Here is a 21,257-nt window from a genome sequence, read left to right on the forward strand (position 1 = left end):
AACAGCTCTGTCATTCATTGCCTGATCCCTTGCTAACCCCTCCACAATCCCAGGCTGTTTTACCACGCTGCCGCCCCAATTAGGAACAGAGGAAGTTTGTTTTGTAATTGCATTGGATGGGATTAGCATTGCTGAGAACAGGCTTGTGCGCGGCGCTCCGGGCACCGAGCCCTGGGCCACTCGGGGCTGCGCTCCAGGACCTCGCTGACACCAGGGGGAAGGCAACCAAGTGCGGTGAGAGTCTGATCCAGGGCAGGGTGTGGGCTTCCTCTCCTTGGAATCAAGGAATGGTTTGGGTTGGAAGGGACCTCAGAGCCCACCCAGTTCCCATGCGCAGGGACAAGGGCTGGAGAACACGCTGTAGGAGCTGCCCAAGAAGCTGAGTTCTTCAGCACAAAGAAGAGAGGACTGAGGAGGGACGTAATTGCCATTGGGAGGATTGAGAGCTGCTTAGCTGAAGCACTTGGACACAAATCTCCAGACGTTCCTGTTGGTCCAGGATGGTTTCTGGGGAAGCTGGTGTGGCACGCAGAGGTCTCCCACCCCTCAGTGCTCAGCAGGGATCTCCCCGAGAGGCTGCGAGCTCTCTGGTACAGACAGCGCCGGCTGCCAGGCAGTTTGCTCCTGGCCACAGCTTCTCCAGAACGAAAACCCCACAGCACAGTGCATGGGGAGTTTGTCCTGTGCCTTCTTTCCCTCGCCACATGGACTCGAGAAGCCTCTGCTTTGCCAGCCACAGCTACGGAGAGGGAAGAGCATCTCACAGTGTGAACTGTCAGGGCACAGCAGGGCTGCCAAGAGCCCTCGGAACCTTTCCAACACAACAAGGGCATCCCAAGAGCATCCCTGCACATCTCTGTGTCCGCAAGTCCTTCCTGCATGCTCTCCACCAGGAGAAAAACCCTCCAGCTGGTCCATCCCTGCTGGACAAGCTGCCTCCCGGGGACGCAGAGGCAGGCGGGGAGCTGCCAGCAGCCGACCGGGGCTGTAAGGAGACACCGGGCACCCCATGAGCTCCAACGCTGCCTTTTAAGGAGCGGCAGAGGCTGAGGCATCTTGGAACAAACCAACACGGTTCCTGCAGGCTCCCAGCCACGGTGTGGACTCGGGAACCACGCTGGTCCCCACGGCGGACTCAGGCCAGGATGAGCCAGGACAGCAATCCCTGGCTACAGAGAGCCTGGGAAAGCCCAGAGCCCTGGAGGGCAGAGCCAAGGCTGAGGTGCTCACCCCCACAAGGTCCCCACAGTCCCACCCATCACCTCCATCCCAACCCCTCCAGCAATCCTGCAGGTCCAGGTGGCAGGGAAGATGCTGCTTTTTCCTAAAGCCTTCATCACGCCACCACTACCCCTTCCCAAGAACACCCCAAGTGCTTTTCTCCACTGATGCAAAAGGTTTTGCTGGTCCAGCAACGAATTTGCCACTGAAATCCCCTCTGCTGGGCACAGTGAGGCAGCCAGGGAGCAGAGGAGAATGAGAACGCACCGCGGTGGGGGAACAGCAAGACCAGGCTTAGTTGGAAGCATGGATAGAGGAGATGTACGTGTGTAGGTACAGTAGCAACGAACACCAGGAACAAGGTTCAAAGGCTACAGAGCACCAGACGTAGCTTCAGCCACACAAAGAGACAAAACAAGCTGGCTCCAGATGGCAGGAAGACAAAGAACAGGACCGGAGCCACCAAAAACCCAGAGGAGGAAAACAGTAGAGCTGTAAAATTCAGGGATTTTGCCAGAGATTCATGAGGGGTGAAGGAAAACAAGGAGCAGAACATCCCAAAGAGCACTGGGCATGTCCAAAACCAGCTCATCACCACCTGCGAAGGGTCCCACACACACACAGCAAGGGTGTGACCACAGGTGTCCCTTGCATATCAACTGGACCACTCGGGCACGCACAGGGTACGGAAGAGCGAAGGAAAAACCCATTTGCTCTGAGCTTTTGTGTCAGAAAATCCTCCTCCCCGCTGTTCCACCACTCCGCTCCCCAACCCAAGGGGGTGGGATGTGGCCACCAGGTCCCCACGGAGCTGGAGGCGACCGGGCACCGCTTTATTAGGCAGCGGTGCTGCCCGCGCCCCAGGCCGGTCGCTATTTACATTTGGCAAAAGATGGCAGTGAGTACTGAGTGCCCGGGGCCACCACTAGCCCGGCCCCCGCTTGCCCCCGCCAGCATTCCTGCCCGCGGGCAGAGCCATCGCGGCTCCATGGGCCCCACCAGGGAGGCACCTCAGGCCTGGTAACAGAAGATTTATCCCCTTTTTCCAGCCCATCTCCCCCCTCCCCGCAGTCCCAGCTCCGGTCCTGTGTCCTGAGCTCTGCCCGGAGATGGGCGAGGGCGGCGGGCAGCCGGCAAACCCTGCTCGGCTCCTCGCACGGGGGACCCAGCAGGCAAAGTGGGGCATGGGAGCCCCCCGAGAGAGCCGGTCGAGGGGTCCGGCTGCAGCAATCCCCGACAGCGCCGGCCGTGCCCCACGAGCCGCTCTGGGCGGTCGGAGCTCCATCCTCGGCACGGCGATGCGCGGCCCTGCGGCCAGGCCAGTTCCGAGTGCACCCAGCACCGGGAGGCGAGGACTATAGGGTACGGATGGCCACCGGGTAGAGCAAGGACATGTGCTCGGCGCCCTTGATGGGCAGCTTGCGGCTGGCGTAGTGATGGATGATCTCCGGCACGCTGTCAAAGGGTGGGCTGTGCTGACCCAGCACATACTTGTTCTCCTGGGTCCGGGAGAGTTTCATGTGCATGAAGCCCTGGCTGCTCCTGCAAGGAGAGGTGGAGGCGGGATTAGCAGGGGCAGCTGATCCCAGCCTCCCAACAGCTCCCAACGTCCCAAAAGAGGCAGCCCTGCAGCTGGGGGGGATGCTGGTGTCTCCTGGCCCAGCCCCAGCCTTGCCCACACCATCTCCATGGCTTTTCCTATACATCCCATCATAAAGTGTTTTACTTCATGCTAGGTGGCTCAAAATAAAAAATTATTTAGGTGTTCCATCCAAAGAATTGCAGACATTCCCAGCTATTAAATGGATCCCAGCACCCTCCGGAGAGGGTCCTTCATTCAGTACACGCTGGGGTGTATTACAATTGGTTAAATGACTCGTATTTATAGCAATGTCCCCGTGGAACAATCCAAAGTTTAAGTTCACGGATGTGCAAACACCCTCGAGGTGTTCAGGCCAGGTTGGATGGGGGTTGAGGCAATTGGATCCAGTGGGAGGTATCCCTGCCCACGGCAGGGGGTGGAACTGGATGGGCTTTAAATCCCTTCTGCCCCAAACCATTCCACAATTCTGTGATTATCCTGCGGCAAAGCAGGATTTTCTCCTTCCCCCGCCTCACCAGCACTGCAGGCTCCATAAAACTTGCTCAGCGTAGCAAGGCCATTTCCCGGCACAGCACGGGCATGGAGCCATGCGAGGCTGCGCAGGCAGATCCTGCCACCAGCGCTGATTCCAAGTGACGGGCTAATGGCCCTGTTGCTATTAATTTGCGTCTCTGAGGAGAGCCACAGCCTGTCTGCAGCGTCTGGAATGCACATTATGGCAAAATATTGATGACTTAAAAGCAGACAGGACCTCATCAGCGATGCTGAGCCGCTTCCAGTGCTGCGCAGCCCGGTCCCATCCCCCCGGCTGGAGACAGCGGCCGTAATGGACAGCACGGCTGCATTAGCGGAATGGATTTGCAATTCCATTTAGAGCCAGAGGCGAGGGGGAGGGCAGGGGGGGAGCTGCAGACCCTGCGAAAAGCGATAGCTGGCCACATCCTGCATCCCCGGCGCAGGGAAGGGCTGCACCGTGCAGGGCACTCTGAAGGTGCATGGCTTTATCCTGCACACATGGTCACACTGTGCAGATGTGGAGCTGCCCCCTCCCTGCAGGCAGAGACAGCCCTGGCCCGGCGCTGGCAGGGGACGCGCAGGAGCCCCAGTGCTACCACACAGCTCCACGGAGAGGTGACCCCTGGTTGTGGTTTGCCCAAATGGCTCCACAGCTCCTTGGCACAAGCTCAGGGATGCGATGGAGGCCAGGACCGGAGCTGGGAGAGCTGCCTGCAGACGCACGCCGCAAACCCACCAGCCAGCAGCAGGGATGGGACAAGGACAAGGGGCCAGTGCTGCTCCTGCTGAACCCCCTCCAGAAATAAAGAAGGAGCCGAACCTTTCCAGTATGGCCTCAGCTCCTCTTATGGAGGCATAAGCCAAGAAGGATTCGTTTTCTGAGTGTTTGAGTCAACAGCACTGCAACGCAGCACTGCTGAGCCTGGAGCAGCAGGGATTGTCAGGGCAGGGTTAAATCCTGCCGGCCACCCACCCCATGATGGGCACAGCTGCTTCTCAGCTCTGCTCCTGTGTATTTGCCCTTAAATCAGCACAAAAGGGCATTAGGTCAGGGCCCCAGCTCCCTTTCAGACCCATCTCCTCCCTGTGCCACTGGAAAAAGAGAGAGATGCGGGCAGCTGGCTTCCAGTGACTCAAAAAACATCCCGAGGGATTCGCCTTGAAAAGGCTCCACAGAAAAAAGTAACGGAGTAAAATTGGTGCTCTCCTCCAGGGAGGTGGCACAGTGCTGCGAGGCCATGTCCCCTCCGCACGTGCTGTTTGGGAAGAGGATTTGGGCAGTTTCGCCATGATGGGTGGTAAGAAGTAAGGAAAAAACCAAAGCAATGTGTGACTGGCAGGTAGGGAGGTGAGGGAAAGGAAGGAAGCCCCATCAGCAACTCCAGTGCCAGCTCCCAGGCTCTCCAGCATCAATGCCACCCACAGGTGGTGGCTGAGGACCTCTCAACACCTCCAGTACAACTTCTCAAACAGCAGAAGCTGCTGCTTCAAAATCCCTAACAAGCAAAACTACAGAGAAAATTCAACCACGTGCCTCCACATCTCCAAGCCTTCCCATGGGATGCTTTGGCCAGACACCAAACCAGAAGCCTGTGCAGCACCATAGGGAGGTGCAGCCTGTGTATTCCAGCCGTTTCTGACCACCCTGCGGTTATTTCAGCATCACCCCATCAGCACGGGCACCCGTTCGTGTGTCATCTGCATGGGGTCACCCATGGGTCCTCCACTCCCATCCCAGCTCACTCACTTCAGGGAGAGAGAGAAGTCGTTCTTGCTGGTCTCGCTGTTGCGCACCAGGTAGCTCGCCTCCTTGCAGAGCCGCAGCAGCGTCTCCGCATCCGTTCGGCTGATGGCTCCATGGTACCAACTGCAGGCGGGAGAGAGAGCGGCTGTGCCAGGTACCGAGCGGGCACCCTGGGCAGGACTGTCCCGGGGCCGCAGCGATGCCAGCACCCAGCATCTCCCTGGGGACAGCAGCGCCCGAGCAGGGGGGATGCAGGTGGCACCGCTGGGACTGGGGACAAGGGCGGGGATCTCACTCGGGGATGCAGAAGGCACACGGGGACACCACAAAGACGGAAGAAGGGAAGAAGCCAGTACGGCCCAGGGCTCCTCATGGCACTGCCACAGGGATGCTGGAGCAGGTGGAGGAGGTGGGAGCTCTCGGGGCTGGCAGGACTCACCACTGGCTCTCCAGGGGCAGGGCAGGGTCGATCCTCTCGCCAACGAAGGGCACAGGCTCGGAGATCAGCGTCTTGGTGCTCTTGAGGCTGCTGGAGCCATGCCTGAGGGCTGCCCTGGCCTTCTCCTCCCTGCAGGGCGAAGTGCGGCCGTAGCCCAGCCCCTCCGATGGACCTGCCAGACAGACACAGGTCACAGCCAGTGACCACGACAGGCGAACAAAGCTGGGCCACAGCCTTTCCCCCCTCACAGAAAGAGCCAGAGCCACATCCCGTCATGCTGGGTTCCCTCATGCTGCCCTGTCCCCCCTAGGACAACTCTTGGACCACTATTTGCCACAGTGGCCCAGAAGAGATGAGGTTGGGGCTGCACCACGCCAGGACTGGGGTCCTGAGAACACGTGCCAGGAAGATTTCAAAAGCTTAGAGAGGTTTTATTAATGCAACCAGAGACTGAGTGGCTGTGGCACAGAGAAGCAGCGAAGAGAGGGTCTAAAATCTCAGGGAAAAATTAAATTTAATTGAAAAGAAAAGAGGAAGGGGGAAACGAAGCGAAAGGGAGCAGCCAGTCTGGACATGGTGAACACACTTCTCAGAGAGGCCGAGAGAGTTGGGGTTGTTCAGCCTGGAGAAGAGAAGGCTGTGGAGCGCCCTTAGAGCAGCTTCCAGTACAGAAAGGGGCTCCAGAAAAGCTGTGGAGAGGCTTTTGATCAGGGAGGGCAGGGACAGGACAAGGCAGGTGGTTTTCAGCTGAAAAAGGGGAGATTGAGATGAGATTTTAGGCAGAAATGTTTTGCTGTGAGGGTGGGCAGGCCCTGGCCCAGGGTGCCCAGAGCGGTGGTGGCTGTCCCATCCCTGGAGGGGCTCAAGGCCAGGCTGGATGGGGCTTGGAGCAACCTGACCCTGGTGTGAGCGGCTGGGGATTGACCGAGCTATTCCCTGGGACTCAGCCTCCCACAGCTGTTATTTCTGTGCAGGCGGATTTCAGCATTAACAATATTGTTTCTCCCTCCTCCCGCGAGTCCATCATTGGCCCCCGCCACGACAGCCCCCTCGCACAAATTGCTTATCGATCGGCAGGACTGTGCGACGCCAGGCTGCCGGTGGCTGATGTCGCGGAGGCACGGGCATCCCGGAGGCAGATAAGCCCGCGCGCGGCTCCCAGAGCCCCCGGGATGAGCTGGATGTCTCTGGCTCAGCAAGTTCTCCCCACCGCAGGCTGCTTCTGGCTCTGTCCCCTACCCACATGCCAGGGTAGGATGTTCCATCGTTCCTCCCCAGCCTCAGCAGCAAAGCGATGCCGAGGCCATGCTGCTGCGGGGCAGGCGCAGAAAATACCCTGAGAGGGAGGGTTTTCTCCCTAGCAGGGCATCCTCTGTGGGATATCCTGTCCAAGGGAACCCTTTCCGGGCCCTGCGCAGGCGAGCAGGTCTGCAACGTGGAGAAATGTAGAATCGTTCAGTTGAAAAATACCTTTGAGGTCAAGTCCAACTGTACCCGTCCACTACTGAACCATCCCTGAACACCTCATCTACTTGGCTTCTAAACCCCTCCAGGAACAGGGACTCAACCTCCTCCCCGGGCAGCCTCTGCCAGTGGCCGAGAAACCTTTCAGTGGAGAAGTATTTCATGATGTCCAATCTAAACCTGTCCCAGTACAACTTCAGGCCACTTCCTCTCACCCTACTGCTTGTCACTTGCAAGCAGAGCCCAGCACCCACCTCTCCAACACCTCCTTTCCAGGAGCTGCAGAGAGCAATGAGGTCTCCCCTCACCTCCTCTTCTCCAGGACAAACAGCCCCATGGCCCCCAGCCAGTCTCCTCACAGCCAGGGAGGAAGGCAGCCAAACAAACCCCAAACCGCTCCGGCTTAAGCCCAAGAAGCATCTCTGGGAGGAGGTGCCTAGCGCTGAGGTTTGCCAAGCCCTGCACCTGCAGCAGCTGGGCTGCCCTCGTGCACAACATCCAGGCTTCCATTTCAACTAACCACCTTTCAAAATTGAGGCCATCACTCAAAAGACAGGAGATCAAACACCGAGGTGTTCGCTGGCAGCACAAAGTCATCGCATCACAGGCTCCAAGAGATGCACTGTGCCTGTTGGAGGCAGGCAGAGGCATCTGCATGATTAAACAGGATATTAAAAATGAGCCCCTAGGAATAAGAAGCCGTCCTTCAAGGAGGTCAAGTCACCCCCAGACAGGGGAGGAGAAAATGAGACAAAACTCCAGCAAGATAAACTCAACGCAACAAAGCAAGGCAGGAAAAAAGAGACTCCGTGATGCTAAAATCAGGAAAAATGACAAAGTTATGTGTTTGTCGGAAGGGCAACTGCAGGAATGATAATGGCGGGGAAGAAAGGAGGCTGTGAGCCTCGTAGGAAGAGGATTGGGTCCCTTCCCCCCTCCTTTGTTTTTTAGGATCATGGAATCATAAAATCACAGAATGGTTTGGGCCGGAAGGGACCTCCAAGGCCATCCAGCCCCACCCCCTGCCATGGGCAGGGACACCTCCTACTGGATCAGTGTCTCCAAGCCCCATCCAACCTGGCCTGGAACCCCTCCAGGGATGGGGCAGCCACCACTGCTCTGGGCAACCTGGGCCAGGGCCTCCCCACCCTCATTGCGGAGAATTTCTTCCTAAGATCTGATCTAAATCTTCCCCCTTCCAATTTAAAGCCATTCCCCCTTGTCCTGTCCCTGCCCTCCCTGGTCAAGAGCCCCTCCCCAGCTTTCCTGGAGCCCCTTTCCATACTGGAAGCTGCTCTAAGGTCTCCCCACAGCCTTCTCTTCTCCAGGCTGAAGAACCCCACCTCCCCCTGTCCATCTCCAGCCCTCAGATCAGAGCCTGCAGCATCCCGAGGGATTTGGGACAGCGTCCCGGCAGAGCAACCGCATTGCCTGGGATGCCCCTGGGAAACCCACCACAACCTCATGCTCAGATCCAGATAGGAGGCAGCAGAAACCGTACGGACGGGGTTTTGTGGGGTCTGGGTAACTGCAGATAAGGAAATCAGCTATCTGCACCTGGAAGGGAGCGGGAGCAGTGTTACGGGCGCACGGGCAGGCACAGCACACCCGGACGCAGAGAAGACGTCACCTCTTGCAGAATGTCCCAAGAGCGGCAGCCCAACCCCGACAGCCCGGGTGGCTTTTAGCACACACCCCCCACGGAACACTCTCGGCAAAGCCCTACTCCGCAGTGCAAGGTCCTTGAAATATGAATAATGGGTTAAAAGAGCAGCAGCAGCGTTTGGCTTTCCTAAGTGAGGCCGCCAGAGGAGTCCATGAGGGATTCACAGGGCGGCTCTGCTGCTCAGCACAGACAAAAACGCTTCACAACCTTAGATGACAAAGCACACCCAGCAGATTTAGCTGCTCAGGATAGCGAAAACAAGAGCTGAGAATCCAGAGGGACCACCTGCTGCTGAGCAGCAAGGTAATAAAACAGCGGAGAAGACGGAGCGGTGATAAACAATGGGGAAAAACCAACCCCAGCTCCAGCAGTGGGATTGAAATTGGCTGCCACCACACCTGCAAGGGACCTGGGTATTCAGAGCCACAAGAAAACAGCAGCTGAAGGCTCCGAGGGGTTGTCAAGACCAGAAAAGCAGCCAAACACTGGGAATTTGGAAGCAGAGAGAACAAAAGAGAAAGTAATGACTCTGCCATGGAATAATCCCCTGGTGCAGCTACTGCTGCATGCAAAGAGGGGCTGTGGAGTGAGAAAAGATGCAGAAGAGGTGAAGACAAACATCTTGCATCCAGCACAGGAGGACAGATCAGGCCAGGAGCAGCCAGGGGAGGAGAATCATACAATCATGTAATGGTTTGGGATGGAAGAGACCTTAAACCCATTCAAGTTGCCTGCCACGGGCACGGACATCTCCCACTGGATCAGGGTGCTCAGAGCCCCATCCAGGCTGGCCTCAAACACCCCCAGAAAAGGGAGGGAGGGCGATGCCTGGCAGCACCTGCAGGTCTGGGCGAGACCCAGGGCATCGCAGCACCGCGGCGCCAGCAGGGCAGCGAGGCAGGGTCAGGGCAAACACCGGCCACAGCAACCCCGGACACCCCACTGTCACGCAAGACCCACCGTTGGCGTCTTCGTAGCCGGGCTGGCCGTGCTGCGGAGGGACGGGGGCACCCGCCTCACCATCCGGGGGGCTTTCACTGCTGTCAAGCTGTCCCACCGGCGGTGGCCACGGCAGGTCTTTAATGACCTTGATTTCAACTGGATGCAGGGATGGGGGCGGGAAAGAGAGAGAAAGAGACAGACAGAAAGAAAGGGCTTAGAAAAAAACACCAGCAAGAACAAGCCCACAGAGAAGGAGAGTGGTTGCAGGCGTTAAATTCCCAGGAACCCTAGAGTGGCTTGGCCAACTCATCCCCTCCCCAGCACCAAGAGACCTCACTCCTCCATCAGCTTTTGCAGCCAAGCCTCACTGGGGTTGGGGGGAGCTTGCGTTCACCCCCATCCCACATGCACATCTGTCCAGGGATCGAGCGTTCCATTGCCATCCATCCTCCCCACGCATCTCTCGTGTCTCGGCCATTCCCTGGCCACCCCGCGGGATCGACTTTCCCCTGCCACATGCCAGGGGGTTGCTGCCTCGTGCCGGTACCACATGCCCATCAGCAGGGGTCTTGCAGGCCTCCCGAAGCGGAAAAGGACTAGCAGAGAGATCCCGGCATCACAGGAGAGGAGAAACATCCTGCAACCCACAGCAGGACCTGCTCCGGGAGAAAACAGGCAGCGGATCCTAATGCAGCCCAGGGCACAGCAACCCGAGTCCCTCGAGACTTGGAGCCAGCCCCAGGGAGCATCCCCACACGGGCCAGACCTGTGAAGATGTCACCTCAACCAGAGACATGGAGCAAGGTAGCTCATGGAGGACAGACACCACAACACATTTCGTGATGGAGCCCAACGAGCTGAATCCTCAGCATGAGGGGCACCGGCCTTGTGCCCAGTCAAGTCCCGGAGGCACAAGTGCAACCCCAAGTATAAGTAGATGCTGGGTTGTTGAGCCCAGCACACACATCTCCAGCCCAAACCCAAACCATTCCCAAGCTCCAATCGCCATTCCTCTCTTCGCCAGCATCCCTGCGCAGCGCTGGCAACTGCCGGCTCAAGCGCCTTGCACGGCGCAGCCACGCGATTAAAATGCATCCTAGATAAGAGCATGGCAATCAGCCAGCGCTGGCGCTAATGCGCAGCATGGATTTCCTCATCAACAAACCCAAACACAATCGATCCTGCAGCATGGATAAATAGGTCAGGGGCTGGATGATCGCTGGGCCAAAGGCTCCTCGGGGAGCGCCGAGCTCTCCTCCTGCTCCACGGGAGGAGCTGCTCCAGCCCAAGGCTGAGCCTCTCCCCTTTAGTTTGAGGCTTGGGGGTTTAATTTACACCGGAGGAAGGAAGAGACAAGGAGAAATGGGCGCTGGAGAGTCTGCCAAGGTGGCTCCATCCAGCATTCACCCAGCCTGTCTCCTTGGTGAGGAGAAAGAGCATCTGCAAGTGCCCAAGTGCTCTCCAACCCATGGAAAAGCAAAGGCCAACACTGTTGACTCCCAAAAGCCACAGGAACCCCAAGGAGCTGGCTTTCCTCCTGGGAAACGCAACGCAGCGTTGGTTGCTTTGCAGCTGTCATCCAACCCTGATGGCTGCTCCCATCCTTCACCTGCAAACGCTTTGGAGATCCGCTCCTTCTTCCACTCCCAGGGCTGGTCATATTCCTCTGGCGGTCGCTCATCATCCTCAGGCAACCGGGACTCCCTGGGCCTGGAGCAAGCCGGGCGCTCAGTATCCACATCCAGCCCTCCGAGCACCGGCTCGTAGGGAGTGTCGTAGAGGTGTAGCGGCCGGGCGGGAGCCTCCCGTAAGCCTTTCTGGCGGATCTCTGGCAGGAGAAGGAGGAAAAGCCCCTGAGGTTTTTGCCTAACATGGCCCAGCCCTGGTCCCCAAAGCCCTGCTGGATGGAAGGGCTTTACTCCACCCAAGGGCAACGTGTCCTAGGGAGCATCAGTGATGGAAGAGACACTCCCAAACGTCCAGCAAACACCGGCCAGAAGCTTGGGAGCGGCCAAGTAGCAAGGTCCTGAGCCATCCTCAGCACCAAGATGCCTTCCTGCCCCTCAGGACAACATCTTCAGTCTCTGGCAGTCCTGAAAAATGGGATCAGTGGGGACAAAGCATCCCAGAGCCTGACTCCCTGCAGGGTTTCGTCCCTGGTCAACCAGTGTGGCTGGTTTAATAAAATACCCTTCCCTCAGGCTCTCCATGTTGGCTGTTTTTTCCAAGAAATGCAATGTTTTAGCCCATAAAGCTTTCCAGAAGCCACTTGCTCCAGGAAAACCACGGAACTGCAAAGCAGAGCCAGAGCCTGGAGCACGTGAGCCAGCACAGCAGGAGGGGCGACGCCATCAGGAGCACATGCTCTCCTCTCGCCTGCTTTCCAGCCATCACCAACCCACTGGGGACCCAGCTGCTGCAGCACAGTGGCACGCTCCGACCCAGGCCTAACCGGATTAAAGAGCTCCCATATCCATCTTCCTTTCAGGCCAGATGCATCAGATGTTAGGGCTCAGCCTGGCCAGCAGGAACCGCAGTCCCTGGGGCAGAAATATCACAGAACCATGGAATGATTTGGGTGGTAAGGGACCTCCAAGCCCACCCAGTCCCACCCCCTGCCATGGGCAGGGACACCTCCCACTGGATCAGGGGCTCCAAGCCCCATCCAACCTGGCCTGGAACCCCTCCAGGGATGGGGCAGCCACCACTGCTCTGGGCAACCTGGGCCAGGGCCTCCCCACCCTCACAGCAGAACATTTCTCCCCAAGATCTCATCTCTATCTCCCCTCTTGCAGCAAAAAAAAACATTCCCCTTGTCCTATCCCTTCCCTGACCAAGAGCCCCTCCCCAGCTTTCCTGCAGCCCCTCTCCATGCTGGAAGCTGCTCTAAGGTCTCCCTGGAGCCTTCTCTTCTCCAGGCTGAACAACCCCAACTCTCCCACTCTCCCAGCCTGTCCTTGGACGGGAGGTGCTCCAGCCCTCACATTGTACCCGTGGCCTCCTCTGGCCTCGCTCCCACAGCTCCACGTCCTCCCTGTGCTGAGGACTCCAGCGCTGGACACAGGCTCCAGGTGGGTCTCCCAGAGCGGAGCAGAGGGGCAGAATCCCCTCCCTCCCTGCTGGTCCCACAGCTCTGGGTGCAGCCCAGGAGATGCTCTACTGCTCAGGTGCCCTTTGTGAGTGCTCTCACTATGGCAAAGCCATCACTCATGACTAAAGCAGTGAAGATTTGCCTGCCACGTGGCTCTGCAGCACTGAGCCATCACCCGGGCTTGCTGCATCCATCGGACACTGCCATGGACTGCACGGAGCAGGGTACAGCAGCCACTCAATCCATGCAGCAGGGACTTTGCACGGAGTCTCCCACCTTACCAGCCATCATCTTCTGGGCTTCGTACGGCTCCATGTATCCATCGTTCTCCATCACTTTCTCCAGCCCTGCCTGGCTCCCAGCCACCTGCGCCGCATCGAAGGGGTCCGCGTAGTCCTCCAGGACAGGCAGCTGGAAGAGGGGAAGGGAAAGAGAAGGGTTAGGTCTCTCCCTGCGGTTTTAGGGTGGGCAGGGATGGGTTGGAGCCCCTTGAAGCTCCATGAGCAGCAGCTGGGACCCTGAGCCCGCGGCCCCGCAGAGCAGGTGCTGGCAGCCAGCAGTTTTCCAGGCACCCGGCCGTGGAAACGCTCCAGCCTTTGTCCCAAAAGCTGGGATGGAGCCAAGAGTGCAGAAGGTGGCTGGTCCTCCTCGCTTATCATCGCCTCGGCGCTGCCAGCACCCACGCAGCCACCCTGGCACAGCCCCGCCGTGGTGCCGGCAACGCCATCCCCCCATGCAGCACAGATGCTCTCCCTGCACGCGGCCACAGCTCCTCACCCGGAGCACGGATCCCAGCACAGGGGAGCCAGCTGGCACTGGCGTGACTGGGAATCACTGGTTGTTTGCCAGGGCTCCTGCAGGCTTCGGTGAAGACATTTCTTATCAAAAGGGCTGCAAACAGCCTGCAGCTTCCCCTCCCTCCAGGCCCCGCAGCATCCTCTCACACATCCCCGGTACCACAAAACAGGGCTCCTCATGGAATCACCGAGGGTGGAAAAGCCCTCTCAGCTCTTCTAGCCCACCCCCCCCTGTGCTGACTGAACCCTGTCCTTCCAGAGCTTCACCACTCTTTCCATAAAGAAATGTTCCCCACTATCCAATCTCACCCTCCCCTGGCACAACTTGAGGCCGTTTCCTCTCGTCCATCCCCTGTTCCCTGGGAGCAGAGCCCAGCACCCACCTGGCTCCAAACTCCTCTCCAGGAGCTGCAGAGAGCGATGAGGTCTCCCTTCCCCTCCTCTTCTCCAGGCTAAACAGCCCCCCGGCCCTCAGCCGATCCCACAAACCCTGGGCTCCAGATCCTTCCCAGCTCCGTTGCCCTCCATACAATCAGGAGTGACTGGGAAGCAGGGCCAGAAGCCTCTCACGTCCCACATCACGCAGACAGCCCAAAAAGCCCTGCCTAACAAAAAGAATACAATCCTGCAGCAGGATATGGGGCTTGGTCCCCTCTAGTGCTGGAGTTGCTCTCCTGCTCCAGCGCCTCAGCAGCTTCCCGGCTGGCACACCCCACTGTGTGATGCTGAAGCCAGGAGCTCTACATCCCACCTCCAGCCCAAAAGCCTGGTCCCAAAACCACCCAAGCAGCTTTGCTGGGGTCTGCTCGCCTGCCAGGACACAAACCCCAGGCTGGGCAGTCCAACAAGATGCCACCACAACACTGGATATGCACAGCTCCTACAGCGTGGACCAAAGGTCCGGAGCACAGCACGGCAGCTGCCCTAATCCCATCTCGTGCCAGGCTCTGCCCTTGTTCTGCTCCTTCTGCTCCCGGTCAGCCTTGGAGATGCACTCTGCTCTGGCTCCCATCATCAGCTTAAACCAAACCTCTTCTTCCTCCTTCCTGTACAAAACAGCCTCACAATGGCCTTGAACTCCAAACCCAGCAGGAAAAGGGAACAGGAACCGGAGCTGTAAACACCTCAGCGCAGCTCTGAGCGTGATGGGAGCTCCCTGCACTGGAACTCACCACCTCCTCCATCAGCATCCAGGCTCCCTTCAGTCCCACCCCCACCACGGGCAGGGACACCTCCCACTGGATCAGGGGCTCCAAGCCCCATCCAGCCTGGTCTGGAACCCCTCCAGGGATGGGGCAGCCACAGCTTCTCTGGGCACCCTGGGCCAGGGCCTCCCCACCTGAACAGCAAAACGTTTCTCCCCAAGATCTCATCCCAATCTCCCCTCTTCCAGCTGAAAACCATTCCCCTAATCCTATCCCTGCCCTCCCTGATCAAGAGCCCCTCCCCAGCTTTCCTGGAGCCCCTCTCCATACTGGAAGCTGCTCTAAGGTCCCCCTTCTCTTCTCCAGGCTGAAGAACCCCGACTCTCCCAGCCTGTCCTCATGCCTGCGAGATCCCGGGCAGAGCAGCGCCCTCGGCCCCAAACGGCCGGAGATCCCGCGGGCTGCACCCACGTCTCAGAAAAGTTGCAAAGAGGCTTTTGCTCCAGCACAACGACTTCTGCAGAGCACAGCCCCACGCCGGCGACGGCTCATTCCCAAGGGAGGCAGGAGCACGCAGGCAGGCGTCCCGACACGCACGGGCTCGACATGTGCGGCGGGCGGGCAGCGCCATGCCTGATGCTCACCAAGTGCTTTCCCGGCTCCAAGCACACGGTGCGGCTGCGAAATGCAGTTTGCTGACCTTCCTGGGCTGAGAAAGGGGTTGCCTGCTCGTTCCTCCTGCCCTGAACCTAACCTGTCCCAAACCGCATTTCCCAGATGCATTTTCCTAGACAGACATCGACCCGGCTCGCTGCTGGCACCGGTCCTGGACCATCCCTCTCCCGCTCTGCAAACAGGGAGCAGCTTCAGCTATGACATGGCACCGGCACGGCAGACACGGCTTCTCTGCACACAGTGGTGCCAGAGACAAAAAACCCTCTGTATTCACTTGATGCTTGTGTCTGTCTTCCCAGGGGAAGCTCCAGAGTAGTTCCCACTCAGATGCCTCCAGCTCCGGGTCTGGAGGGTGGAGAATCCCAACAGATCCCTGCCGAGACATCTCAAACCAGGTCTTTTGCTCGCAGGGGGTGCAGAGGCACTCAGCAGCAGACTGGCACTACACAGGCAAGGTGCAGTTTGCAAATGGCTCAGGTCGGGGGCTGGAGTCTCTGAGATCCCTAAATTTGGTGGGATTTTGCCCCACTGGCTTTTTTTGCTCCGCTATCTCATGGGTACCCTGTTGTAGGAGCAAAGCCTTCCCACCACGGGGTGCTGAGAACATCAACCTGTCCATTTTTTTAAATGGAAGAGAGCCACAGAAAAGCTGGAAAGGCAACTCCTGACCATCTCCAGGAGCACCGCAACCTTGGGATGCTTGATGAAGCAGGAATAGTACCCGATTCCCGAGGCTGGAGGCTCCAGCAGGCGCCAGGCACAAGGCAGGGCTCTCAGAGGGCAAAGAGCAATTCCCAATCACATCCTAATGCCCTTCCACGTGGGGCTGAATTGAGGTTGCCTGGGAAACTGCGTCTCTGACATTTCCTAATCCGAGCGCTGGACTTTTGGAGCCGTGCAGGGCTCTGCAGCAGCCATGGGGCAAGGAAGGGGCTGCGGCTGCAGGCAGGACACCTCCCTGCCCCAGAGCCACCCCGATCCGGCCAAAAGCCAGGCATTCCCATGGTCCTATATCGGGAAGGAGCCACTGACCACCCGGCTGATCCCAGCGCTGCTCGGATGCCCGGGTACGGAGGCAACACCTGCTCACACGGGCTTTTCCAGATTGGGTATAATCTGGGTGCAAGGCACACGCCTGACACACAAAACCACCGATCCCAGACAGCTCATGGTGTGGAGCTGTTGGGAACCACCAGCACGTGGCCACACGAGTGCTTTGATTGTAGAACCATGGAATTACTGAGGTTGGAAAAGCCCTCTCAGCTCATCCAGCCCAACCCCCCGTTGCCTGTCCCCAAGCGCCACAGCCACACATTTTGTGAACCCCTCCAGTGACCGGGACTCTACTGCCCTGGGCAGGACCTGCCGTGGCCGTGCACATCCCGGTCCCTGCTGCAGTACCCAGGCTGCTCTCACTCTGCTATTTATGACAAAAAAAAAAAGATAAACAAGAAAAAATTAAGGCGAGTGACCTGCTCCTGCAGGGGGTGGACTAGATGACCTGTAGAGGTCCCTTCCAGCCCAGAGCTTTCTGTGATCAACACTGAGCTCTTGCAGGAAAGCGGGAAAAGGCGACAGACTGTGGCTCTCCAAGAGTTCCCAGCTCAGACACCGAGATCCCGAGGCAGAGCAGGGCCCTTCACCCCATCCTGCATATGAACATCCTACCTTGTGCTGAAAGGAGATGCTCTGCTCTACAGAGAGGTCCTCAGAGGAGATCCCTCACTTTAAAAACACGTTTCTTGCCCTGGAGACAAAGCATCTCCCCTGGAAGTTGCTGTTTTTCCCACTGGAGCCACTCTGAATTACAACCAAACTCGGTTCCATCTCTCCATCATGTGCAAAACGTCCCCAGTTATATCCATCTCCAGCTCGGTTTTTTGTGCGGAAGCCAAACCCCAAAGCAAACCCAGCGTGGCCTTCCACGCAGGACGCAGTCCCGTGCCCGAGGCGGGCGGCTGGGAGCCCACGGCTGAGCGTGGGGCGGACGGATGACTCAGTTCAGGGAGGCTCTCGCAGGAAAGACACACACCCAGGAGCTTCCTGGCTGGCCATTCCACAGCCTGCGGCACCGACCCTGTGCTCCTGGCTGAAACGCCGGCCACCCGGCCCGGTGAGCATGAGACAGGGCTGTCCTGAGCAGATCACAGAATCATGGGATGGTTTGGGTTGGAAGGGACCTCCAAGCCCATCCAGTCCCACTCCCTGCCATGGGACACCTCCCACTGGATCAGGGGCTCCAAGCCCCATCCAACCTGGCCTGGAACACCTCCAGGGATGGGGCAGCCACCACTGCTCTGGGCAACCTGGGCCAGGGCCTCCCCACCCTCATCATGAAGAATTTCTTCCTAATGTCTCATCTAAATCTTCCTCCTTCCAATTTTAAGCCATTCCACCTCATCCTATCACTCCAGGCCCTTGGAAAAAAGCCCTCCTCAGCTTCCCTGGAGCCCCTGCAGGTACAGGAAGGTCACTCTAAGATCTCCCCGCAGCCTTCTCTTCTTCACGGTGAACAACCTCAACCCTCTCAGCCTGTCCTCGTAGCAAAGGTGCTCCACTCCACATCCCCAACCCCATCTTCGTGGAAGCTCTCTCATGCAGGGAGATCCCTCACCACACAGCTTCCTGTCCCATCCTGGTGGCATCACGTCTCATGTTTAACCCAAACACAGCAGAGGAGATATCTCAGGGTACCCACCTTGCACAGACGAGTCGTTACAGGCCAGCCCACTGTCCGCTGCTGTAGGGAAAGGACTGCCCAGACCACGCAGATGGAGAAGGACCTGTGTGGGTTGCCACTGCGTTTGTCACGGAGCAGGAGCCACTGCAGAGTCCACTCTAAGCGCATCCCCATCAGATACTGCAGACCCCACAAGGCAGAAGGATGAGATGACGCATGCTGCGACAGCAAAGCATCACCTGGCCCTGGCTGGAAGGATGCCATTGCCAAGATGTTCCTGTGCCTTCGATTCTCCAGAACAGGCAGGACAGCGGGCACAGGGCGCCCAGGGAACACGGTTGGTCCTCTAACCTCAACACTGCAAGCCACATGGCCTTGGCCAAACCACACAACCAGGAACTGCTGGCTGCTCCTTCCACTTCTGTCCACCCCCGTACTCCCCGCTTGGAAGGGCAGCACGATTTATTACAGTGTCACTCATTACCAAAAGCCTTTTCTGCTCCATCCGCCTTGCCTCTACCTGGAATTGATCTCCCTTCATCTCGATCATCACCGCAACTCACAGCCCACACACACGGGCTTTCTGGAGTCCTAGTCCTCTCAGCAGGTAGGGAACAGCACCCACCACCTTTTCCCAAGCCCTCTGCCACATCCATAATCTCTGCTTGAACAGCTCCAGTGTGGCCCTGGCAATACCTTCCCTGCTCCAGGACACCTTAGCATTGTCACCGAAGGCCACAAGCACCAGCAAGCCCTCCCAGCTGGCACCTCCCATCTCTAGGGGGGCCACCACAACCACGCAGCAACTGGGGAACCCTCCCACCGCTCAGCCCAGCATCCAGGCCAGGGGAAGGGAGATGCAAAGGGTGCTCAAGCCCACGATCCATGTGGTGGAGAGGCCCCAGCTCCTTCAGGGAAATTGTTAGGGTGGACAGTTGTGTGCACTGTCAAACACTCCCACCTTATCTCCGGCTTCACCCGGCCTCCAGAGCCTGTGTCCATCATGTAATGGAACCCCGAAGAATGAGACACCCCCCCCCTCCCCACACAGGCACGCAGAAGATCAGTGGATCATAGAATCATGGAATGGTTTGGGTTGGAAAGGACCCCAAAACCCATCCAGTCCCACCCCCTGCCATGGGCAGGGACACCTCCCACTGGATCAGGGGCTCCATCCAACCTGGCCTGGAACCCCTCCAGGGATGGGGCAGCCACCACTGCTCTGGGTGACCTGGGCCAGGGCCTCCCCACCCTCAGCGTGAAGAATTTCTTCCTAATGCCCAATCTAAATCTTCCCCCTTCCACTCTAAAGCCACCCACCCGTGTCCTGTCACTCCACAGTCTGATCTGATCTGATCCTGGATAAAAATGAAAGGTCCTTTTTGGCTTTGTGCAGCTTTCGGCTCTTCCCCGAACTCCCCTGCTTCTCCCCGGCCGTACCCGTCAGCATTCCCTGCTTCCCACACCCCTGCTCGGCCACCACCCGCACCTCGCGTTCCAGAAGAAACCCCACCGAGCCCTCCCCGGCAAACGGCGGCGGCGCCTCCGCTCCTCCCGCAGCACCGGGTTTATGGGATTCAGCCTCAAAACAGGACTGTGGACGAGTCCCTCTGGAAATTTCCCGAAAGCAATTATTCCGTGCGAGCAACTTTCCAAGCTCCACCAGCGTTCCCAGCAGGTTTTGCGACGCCAGGACGGCGGATGGGATGCCGGTCTCCGGCACCCCCCCCGCAGCCGGCTCCGCGGGGCAAGCCCGGTCCTGCGGGGACTCGTCAGCCCTCCCGCCTTTCCCTGCGCACTTCCTGCACCGGCACCGGCGGGTTTAGCCCTGTGCCTCTTGCAGCCCGGCTCCGCTTGAGCCCAACGGCTCCCGGTGCCGCCGAGATCCCAACTCCCGGTGCCGCGGCGGAGCCCAACAGCTCCCGGTGTCGCCTGGATCCCAACTCCCGGTGCCGTTTTGGATCCCAGCGGCTCCCGATGCCCCCTGGATCCCAACTCCCGGTGCCGCCCGGAGCCCAGCAGCTCCCCGTGGCACTGAGATCCCCACTCCCGGTGCCGTTCCGGAGCCAAACGGCCGCCGGTGCCGCCCGTGCCGGCTCCAGCCCGGCTGCCCGGAGGCGGCAGACAAAGAGGCGCCGGGGCTCCCTGACAAAGCCGCGGGCACCGGGAACCCCGCGCCCCCTGGGGCGAGCTGTGAAGGAGCCCGGGAGCCGCCGGAGCGGGGCCCTCCCGGTGCTGGCTGGCACGGCGACCGGGGACCGGCCCCGCTGCATCCGGCGGGGCGAACGGAGCGTCGCCCCGGGGCACGGGGATGGGCGCCCGGGGAGCTCCGCACCGGGCACTCGGGGGCGCCTGCGGAGCGCTCCCCTCCCCGGGTACCCGCACCAGGCTCCCACCGCCGGCGGAGCATCCGCACCGGGCACCTGGGGCTCCCGCACCGGGAGCGCTCCTCTCCCGCACCGGCCACTCTTCCTGCGCGTATCGGGGCTCCGCGCCGGGCACCCACCGCCCGCGGGGCCGTACCGGGCACTTTCCTCCAGGGGGGTCCCGCGTCGGGCACTCGGGGGCCCCGTTCCGGGCACCTCGCTCCCGGGGAGCCCGCACCGGGCACTTGGGGTGCCGCACCGGGCACACCCCCCCGGCGGTCCCGCACCGGTCGCTCGGGCCCCGCAGCGGGCGCTCCTCCCCGGGGGCCCGTATGGGGCACTCGGGCCCCGCAGCGGTCACTCACCTCCGGGGGGGCCTCTCCGGGCGGCTCGGGGGCGGCGGGGGGCGGGCTGGGGGCGGCGGGGGGCGGCGCGGGGGGCGCGGGGCCGGCGGGCACCTTCTCGCCCGCCTCCACCTTGATGAGCCGGTGCTTGGGAGAGACGAAGCGGGGCTCGGCGGCGGCGGGCGGGGCGCCGGGGGGGCTCCCGTACGGGTCCTCGAAGTCGCGCTCCTTCTGGAGCCGGTAGGCGGCCAGGATGTCGGGCTGCGCGGCGGGCGGCGGTCCCGGCGCGGGCGGCCCCGCTCGGTAATCGGGCTTGGGCGGCGCGGGCGGCGCGGGCTTGGGGCCGCGAAAGCCCAGGTGCTCGCGGAGCCACCGAGCCATGGAGCCCACGCACTGCGGGGCCCCCGCGCCGCCCAGCAGCATCGGGGGCGCCGGCACCGCCGCGGGGCTCCGGCCGCACCGGGGCCGCCCACCCCGCCTCCTCCGGGGCCGCCGCGCTCCGCCCCGGGGCCGCCCCGCTCCCACCGCCCCGCCCCGGGACCGCCCCCTCCCCCGGCTCTGGCT

The 21,257-nt window shown here is 59.9% G+C and overlaps 1 protein-coding gene across 6 annotated transcripts; it reads right to left on the reverse strand.

Annotated features, from left to right (window-relative positions):
• Nucleotides 1–1,354: 1,354 nt before the first annotated feature.
• Nucleotides 1,355–21,207, reverse strand: SHF (Src homology 2 domain containing F). 6 transcript variants are annotated; one of them, XM_054077680.1, is made up of 7 exons: nucleotides 20,715–21,207; nucleotides 12,968–13,097; nucleotides 11,205–11,423; nucleotides 9,614–9,751; nucleotides 5,524–5,695; nucleotides 5,088–5,207; nucleotides 1,355–2,763 (listed from the first exon to the last, which is right to left on the reverse strand). In XM_054077680.1, exons 1-7 carry the CDS (start codon nucleotides 21,114–21,116, stop codon nucleotides 2,577–2,579), a joined length of 1,368 nt encoding a protein of 455 aa, XP_053933655.1. In that variant the 5' UTR covers nucleotides 21,117–21,207; the 3' UTR covers nucleotides 1,355–2,576. The 6 variants fall into 6 exon arrangements, 5 of the variants coding, with proteins under 5 accessions (XP_053933655.1, XP_053933653.1, XP_053933657.1 ...); XM_054077682.1 differs by lacking the exon at nucleotides 20,715–21,207 and adding an exon at nucleotides 18,002–18,177 and having other exon boundaries at nucleotides 1,430–2,763; XM_054077683.1 differs by lacking the exon at nucleotides 20,715–21,207 and adding an exon at nucleotides 16,972–17,230 and having other exon boundaries at nucleotides 1,430–2,763.
• Between the last annotated feature and the right edge of the window lie 50 nt (nucleotides 21,208–21,257).

The sequence above is a fragment of the Cuculus canorus genome, chromosome 12 (assembly GCF_017976375.1).
Source record: "Cuculus canorus isolate bCucCan1 chromosome 12, bCucCan1.pri, whole genome shotgun sequence".
NCBI classification, from domain to species: Eukaryota; Metazoa; Chordata; class Aves; order Cuculiformes; family Cuculidae; genus Cuculus; species Cuculus canorus.

What these genes read in the sequence shown, in the direction of transcription:
- SHF (XM_054077680.1), bottom strand. Translation starts at nt 21,116, where the DNA reads ATGCTGCTGGGCGGCGCGGGGGCCCCGCAGTGCGTGGGCTCCATGGCT. An exon ending in CCGGAGAGGCCCCCCCGGAG is followed by an intron (nt 13,098 to 20,714) that starts GTGAGTGACCGC and finishes CCCCTCTTCCAG; the next exon opens with CTGCCTGTCCTGGAGGACTA. An exon ending in CTGCCCCTGGAGAGCCAGTG is followed by an intron (nt 5,208 to 5,523) that starts GTGAGTCCTGCC and finishes TCCCGCCTGCAG; the next exon opens with TTGGTACCATGGAGCCATCA.